Source organism: Alosa sapidissima, chromosome 16 (assembly GCF_018492685.1).
Source record: "Alosa sapidissima isolate fAloSap1 chromosome 16, fAloSap1.pri, whole genome shotgun sequence".
In the NCBI taxonomy this organism is placed as follows: Eukaryota; Metazoa; Chordata; class Actinopteri; order Clupeiformes; family Clupeidae; genus Alosa; species Alosa sapidissima.
In genome coordinates this window covers 8306783-8314282 of record NC_055972.1, presented here as the reverse complement: position 1 = coordinate 8314282, position 7500 = coordinate 8306783, and the positions used below count along the sequence as shown (strand labels likewise).

Sequence of the window (7500 nt, the reverse complement as noted above, 5' to 3'; positions counted from 1 at the left end):
AGAAAAGAGTGAAGAAAGAGAGGGTAAAATAAAAAGTAATGGAGGTGTAGTGCAGAGACAGGACGAGAGGAGGGGAGGAGGTCAGGTGTGAGGTAAATAGTGTAGAACAATAATAGTGGTTTCAATCTGGAAAGGAAAATTAACGTCGAGTCCTAGATTACAAAAAGAAAAAAAACAACACCCATCACATCTCATCACCAAGCAGCCCAAAACAATTTCAATCATGACTGCATCAACATACATGGCTGCAGTTCAAGCCGGCAACTATTTCAAAAAATACCAAAAGGGACCACATAAATCAGACTAGCGCGACAGCAGCGCCACCAAATCGTTTCCAGTTTGAGCTTTGAGCTGGCGGCGGCCATCTGTGGAGTCGCTATCAGTCTGCCGCTCTCAAAGGGATGAAATCACGCAGAGGAGCAGAGGCACGGCGGGCCAAAGAGCCTTACGACAACCAGACACACACATGTTCGAGATGAAACAATTACTTGAGCTCCAAAGCACAGCAACCATGGAGGTGGGGTGTGTGTGTGTGGAGGGTGTGTGTGTGTGTGTGTGTGTGTGTGTGTGTGTGTGGGGGGGGGGGGGGGGGGGGGGGTGTTAGGGCTTTTAATCTTTATTTATTTCTATTTTGTTTTATTTATACGGTTTTTTTTCTCTCCTGCTTTGTTTTGTTTGTTTTAGCTGAGAGAGGGATTGGGAAAGATGCTGGTTGCAGCCTGGGGATAGAGAGAAGGAAAACCCCAAAGCCACAGGTGTGGTTAACCTCACGGAGGGGTCACGTCCTGGCCTGCCAGCCGGAGGGTAGAGGCCACCCTGGGGAACAGAGGGATTGGCAGAGGGAGGGAGGTTGAGGAAGGGGTCCTGGACCACACTTACCGCCTTAAACCAGCACCCCCCCCCCCACACACACACACACACACCCACACACCCACTCCACACACCCAGCAGCATGGTTGCACGGGAGAATGAATGGAGAGCCGGGTAAACATTCCAGAATCTTCTGAGCTCACAAACACACTGACGTGACTCTCTCTCTCCGACCATGTAGCCAACACCTTTTGCTCTCCTCCCACCCACTTAGTTAACCCCCCCCCCCCCCACACACACACACACACACACACACAATCACTCTCTCTCTCTGCGCTGATACAAAATTGGCCCGCGTTGCAGATAAACTGAAGATATGCTCTGCGGCAATAACATTCTCTCCGCCATGAACCGTATGGAGAGGGGACCTGGCTCAATTTGTTCCCCGGTTCTTTTAAGTCCTCTGTTTATGGAACCCGAGAACAGACTCCCATGCACGCACACACACACAAGCACACCACACACACACACACACACACACACACACACAGAGGCCACCTATGAAGGGAGGAATATCTCTGAGCCTCGGCATAAGCAAAATATTGATTCTCCAGCAGCTATTTCCAGAGCCAGAAGACCACAAATCTACAGTTTATTCCTCTGTCTGGCCTGCTTGGCTGGCCAATTTAGAGGAAACCGCAATCAGTCACTGGCCAATGCAACTGCCATCGCGACAGCAACAATGGCTGATCTATGGATAATGACTTGGTTGGCTTCAGGCTGCATGCATGCTTGGCCTTTGGGATAAATATATACGTAGATAGACAAGAGATATAATTGTCAGAATTCCTAGAGAACTCGTAGCACAGGGGAGAGAAACATTAACATCTCTTCTACCGTAATCAGACTCCACTAACTCTGTATACAGGAATTAGAATTCTTCCTATTGTGCAATATTAAACACAATGGTGTCTTCTCATGCTAACACAAACAAGGGTTGCTTTCTATCACAAACACACACACACACACACACACACACGTACACACAAACACACACACACACACACAAACACACACACACACACACACACACACACAGACACATGTGTACACACACACACATACATGTACACACACAGAAAGAATGGGTTCTTCCATTCCTCTAAAATAGTTGTACAGAATGGGTGAATGTTCCACTGCTTTGGGAAGTTACCCTTGTAAAGAAAATCAAAACAACACATATCATGCACAATTTTCCAACTGCTTTCCCCAAGACAAACGCATCGACCTGTGGGAAAATGTTAGTTGGGCTGCCTCTTATAACTTTCTCGGCTACTGTGAAAAAGAAAAGGCTGTTATTGGTGCACCCCTGCCCCCCCCCCCCCCCCCCCCCCTGCACCCCTGACATCGCCTATATATTTTCATATTTGCACGATCCCACGTGTCAGTGAAATAATCCCACTGATCCCAATAATCCCATGTGCATTCCCACATCACGTCACAGCAGTTCATAAACGTTGGATAAATGGTTTTCCCATCGAGTGGGAATGGGACTTACGGCTGGCAAGCTGGAACAGGTGACCACAGGATGCGTGGACGCAACCAACTGCTTTCTCGCAGATACACACACACACACACACACACACCACAAATGCACACACACACACACACACATATATACACACACACACACACACACACACACACACACACACACACACACACACAAATGCACACACACACACACATACATATATATATACACACACACACACACACATATATATACACACACGCACACACACACACACACACACACACACACACACACACACACACACACACACTTCAGGTCACCTTTGGGCAACACCAGGAGCTCGAGAGATCTTACTGATCTTACATAAGAATTCAAATAAGTCTTTGAAGGTATTTACCTCCTTTGGCTGGCTCTCGCGGATTGCTTCTTTCAGGCTTGGACCCTGCAAAAGACAACCGATCATTAGCAAACTTCTCAGTGTTCCCTGCCGTGTGCATTACACAGTACTGAGCCTCTCTGCATCTTAACAATAGATGTGCTAAGCTCCACTTGCCAATTCAGCAGAAGGTTTTAATGTCCTGCATTCTTGTCTGCGAGGGGTATATTGAAGACATATGGATTCGAAGGAGCATTCCTGCATGCTTTGGAGAATAAATGTTACAAAACGAGAGTGATCACATGGCTCTGAGCAGCAGAAGAGGCTTCGGCCTGATGCCAGAGTCACACTTTGCATTGCAGTGAAGTGAGCCTCCGGGCTCTTCGCATCTGATGAACTCATCATGTCTGCAAACAATAATGTCATCAAATAGACCCCATCTTTTACCACAAGCGCACTGTTGCAACGGTCCTCGGTGCAGAGATGCAGAAAGCACGCTTGAGGCATGTGCAGCTTCCAGCGATGGCTCTCAGCAGCAACCACTTCAGACGACAACGGTTCCCGAGCCCCAGGACCAGCCAGCACACACGGGCATGTGTCTCTGATTAGCAGATTGTTTGGCAACCACAGCCGCCCTAGAACAAGCGCAGATTTCTGCCAGGGGTTTCACCCTCTTGCCCAATGCTACTACAACTGTTCCTTGTAGTTTTTTTTGCTCGCAAATAGCACATCATTTAAGAACAATGGATGTGGGACTCGAAACTCATTAAGCCAATTTTGATGGATTGTAACTTCCCCTGAAAAAATACAATGCCATAAGTGTCCTCCCTCCTTGGCTCGCTTATAGTCTGCAAACTCCTGGTAGTTCAGGTAACTGCAGACAGGGTGTGTTAAAACCACAGAGATATTACATAGAACTGGAGAAAGTGAGGACGTTCCGCCCCCATTCACCTCCAATGCTAGGTGCTAAGCTAGCTAATTCAGCCACAAATACTGTACACCCAGTGGGCTGCTGCCATCTTTCAAAATGGCGTCCAACATGTGCTCTCTTCCACCCACATTTTCACAAACAAGCCAATTAGATGCCACATTAAAGGACGTCCCCAATTATGTCGTTCATTTGGATCGGCTGATCCTCCTAGCAATCCACACAGACAACATGCCCACCAGTATTTGAGTTACCCATATAAGGTGCATCAGTACATTGTGCGGTGTACTGTGTGTGTGTGTGTGTGTGTGTGTGTGAGTGTGTGTGTGTTAATGTTGATGCGCTGGCGCTGTAATGTTCTGTTTAATATTGTTTCCAGAAAGATCCTCTCTAAGCCTCTTCTCCTTACCTTGGCATTTGGGCTTCTTATTGGCCACAGCTGAGCCACTGATGGGGCGGCCATTGGGCGTGACGCACCAGCAGTAACCTGTGTAGCTGTGACACTGGACCTAAGGGCCGGGTCAACAGACAATACTGAGTTTAGAGGAAATTCGTCTGTCACATCAAGACTATACTAAATCTGTCAAGATGGATATTGTTGCATCTGTCACTTAAGAATCATTTATTACGTTTACAACAATAAAAGCATACTGTTTAAGTGTATAATAAGCACACGTAATCATTAAATGGAAAATGACAAATCAAATTACAAGAGGTTGTTTAAAAGATTCCAACAAAAGCCATTATAGCAATAAAGCATCAGATTATTCTCCATCAGGACATTGTTGCACTACACACCCTTACCTCACTATATGTGCCATCTGGATTGCATACAGGCACAAAGACTTGTGGGAAAAGCTTCTGGCCTGCTGCTCTGTATATTTCTTTTCAGCCACGCACCTCGACGCATCTGGAAAATGACACAGCATTATAGAAGGTTACTCCCAGGTTATAAGCAGGGGCCTGCCAAAGGAGGCTCTGTTTTCACTAGTGGCCACTAATTCAAGCATTTCTCAGGGTCTCAAGGCTTGACAAGCAATTTACTCAGTCTGTCCCAGAACATTTAATTGGTCTATCCAAAATGACAAAAAACTCTGCACTTGGTCTCTGTACTTGAAGGACCCAGGGTACGTCAAAAGGGACTTTTATGTCAAAATTGAATGCTGGTGCTGTCCCACCAACGCTAGAATTTGCTTCTGAACACACTATTCATCTTCATTTACATGAAACATATCATTAGCCATGTCTCCTTCTCGGCAGAGACAGCTTGTTTTATACAGTTCTGCTGTTTTACAGCGCTCATCAAAGGAGCCCAATCACTTGATCCAACACAAAGTGGACTTTTTAGGCACACCGACCGCAAAGAAAGCACTGATGAATGCGAGCCCTAAATCATAGAAGGACCTGTGGTGGAGCAGACTGAGCGTGAGGAGAGAGAGGAAAGTCACAGGGGAAAACGGAAAGAGATTCATATTTAGCCACCTCACTCTGTGAGGAGAAGGGGTGGGGAGGGGGGGGGGGCAAAGGGTGTGGGGTGTGTGTTGGGGATGGGGGGGGGGGGGGGGAGGGGTGAGTGATGGGTGGAGGGGTGAATCATCCGAGATGTTTCGGAAGCGGCGGCCCGCGCGTGTGGCTGGGAAAGGAACCAACATCCCAATCTTATTAGGGCCTGCCATGCACCAGCCCAGCGGTCGCGTGGTTAAAACCATCAAGGAGCTCAGTGGCTCGCACACACTCTCGAAAGAATGTTCCAGAAAGCTTTGAGAAAGAGCTGATGCAGAGAGGAAAGAAAAAACGAAGAGGAAGAAGGGGGGGGCAGACTTTGTTTTTAATTCTTTCTCAACTGGCATCCTCCTCCTGTCATGGTAGTCACCTCTCCAAATGGTTGCAAAATCTCCACATTTCACCCAATGAGACAACTGGAATCTGGGTTTTCTGAGCATTTCTGAGATGCGACGTCCTCGTTTAGTGTCTTTCCCTCCATGTTTGATGGATATTAACCACTTCTGCCTTGCTCTATTTATTCTACTGGATGACATGACCATGAAATGACCAGGCTAACTAGCAAATAGCGGATAGTCTGTGCTTTGACTGCCTACAGTATGACACACAGGCCACAAAAAAAAAAAAAAATGGCTTCGGTTGAGACTAAAGGAAACTCATGCAATGACGCAATACCCGTACTCTCTTCAGCAGGGTCGGAATTCTAAAACCGTCGGAGGCACTTGGTGGTGGTGGTGGTGGGGGGGGGGGGGGGTTGGGGTGCGCTCCTCGTGGCACGGGTGCCATGCCATGCCCCTGTCCAGCTGAGGGGGAAACCAGACGTGAGGAGCAGGAGCAAGTGCTGGTTTATTTCAGCTGGCCCCTGCCTGCCTGGAGAGGAGAGGAAGAGGAGAGGAGAGGAGAGGAGAGGGAGGAGGGGAGGAGAGGGAAGGAGAGGAGAGGAGAGGAAAGAGAGGGGAGGAGAGGAGAGAGGAGAGAGAGGGAGGAGAGGAGGAGAGAGGAGAGAGGAGGAGAGAGGAGGAGAGGGGAGGAGAGAAGAGGGAGGAGGGAGGGAGAGGAGAGGAGAGGGAGAGGGAGGAGAGAGAGAGGAGAGGAGAGGGAGAGGGAGAGAGGAGCTGAGGAGAGGGAGGAGAGGAGAGGAGAGGGAGAGGGGAGGAGAGAGAGGAGAGGGAGAGGAGAGGGGAGGAGAGAGGAGAGGAGAGGAGAGGAGAGAGAGGGGAGGGAGGAGAGGAGTGAGGAGGAGAGGGGAGGAGAGGAAGAGCGGGCGGCCCGGCCAGAGGCGGGGATGGGAGACACTCTAACCTCTCACTGGAAAAAAACAAGCAGAAGAAGAGAAGAAGAAGAAGAAGAAGAAGAAAAACAGCACTCCAGCCCCGTCCTGCGCTGCGTGCAAGGTTCCGACCCAGAGGCACAGCTCTGGAAAAACTGACAGCTGAATCATCTGCCCCCTCCGCGTTGGCACCAACAGGCGGGCAGCCCTCCGCGGCCTCTGTGGGCTCGTAGGCTATGAGGAGCCCGTCGCTGTGCCCGGGCATGCCAGCGAGTGCGCTGAAAGTTCTGGATCTTTCTTTCCTCAGCTGCCTCATTTTATAACTTTTTTTTTTCTCCCTCAGGGGAAATATGGAAGGGGTCATTGGGGATCTTGTTCTGCTCTGGTTTGGAGCTGGGGATCTCAATTCCATTCTTTTTCTCTCATTCAGTTACTATCGCCAGTGTCTCTTGCTACATGCCTCTCCCTGTCTTTCTCTCTCTCTCTCTCTCTTTCCTCCCTCTCCTCTCCCTCTCTGTCTTTCTATCTTTCTCCCTCTCTCTATCTCTTTCTCTCACTCTCTCCGTCCCTGATCACTATTCACGCGAATTAAGAATAAGGCATTGTCCTTTGTTGCTGAATGATGAACTGACAGAGTTGGAAGTTAAAGAGAGTGGGGAGATGGGGTGAGGAGAAGGAGAAGGAGAAGAGGGAGGGGGGGGGGGGGGGGTCAACACAAGGAGCCTTCTTGCCCCAGCCAACACAATGCTGTGGTTTGTGAGCTGTTAACCTCCATACACCACCAGTGGTTCTCAGTCCCCCCCCCCCACCCCCCAACCCAACTTTCCCCCTTCGATATGAATATGTCTATTCCTCCCTCTCTCCCTCTCCTCTCTCCTCTCTCCCTCTCTCCTCCTCTCCTTCTCTCACTATACGGTTCACTTGCACTGAAATTAAAATGTAGTGCAAAAAATGGATACTGCTGCGGTGGTATCCCCGCAAAAAAAAAAGAAAAAAAAAACGAAGAAAAGAAAAAATCATAGTCATGGAAGACTATGTATCACATGACCAGATGCATGTCATGTGCTGGCCTCTCT

At 48.8% G+C, this 7500-nt stretch overlaps 1 protein-coding gene across 1 annotated transcript in view; it reads right to left on the bottom strand.

The window, feature by feature from the left end:
- LOC121684752 (SPARC-related modular calcium-binding protein 2-like) overlaps positions 1-7500 on the bottom strand; it is a 35965-nt gene that overhangs the window by 15823 nt on the left and 12642 nt on the right. The window contains 5 exon segments of the mRNA XM_042064824.1: positions 2369-2419; positions 2745-2789; positions 4061-4160; positions 4456-4508; positions 4511-4561. Of these exon segments, the coding sequence (XP_041920758.1) occupies positions 2369-2419; positions 2745-2789; positions 4061-4160; positions 4456-4508; positions 4511-4561 (300 nt within the window).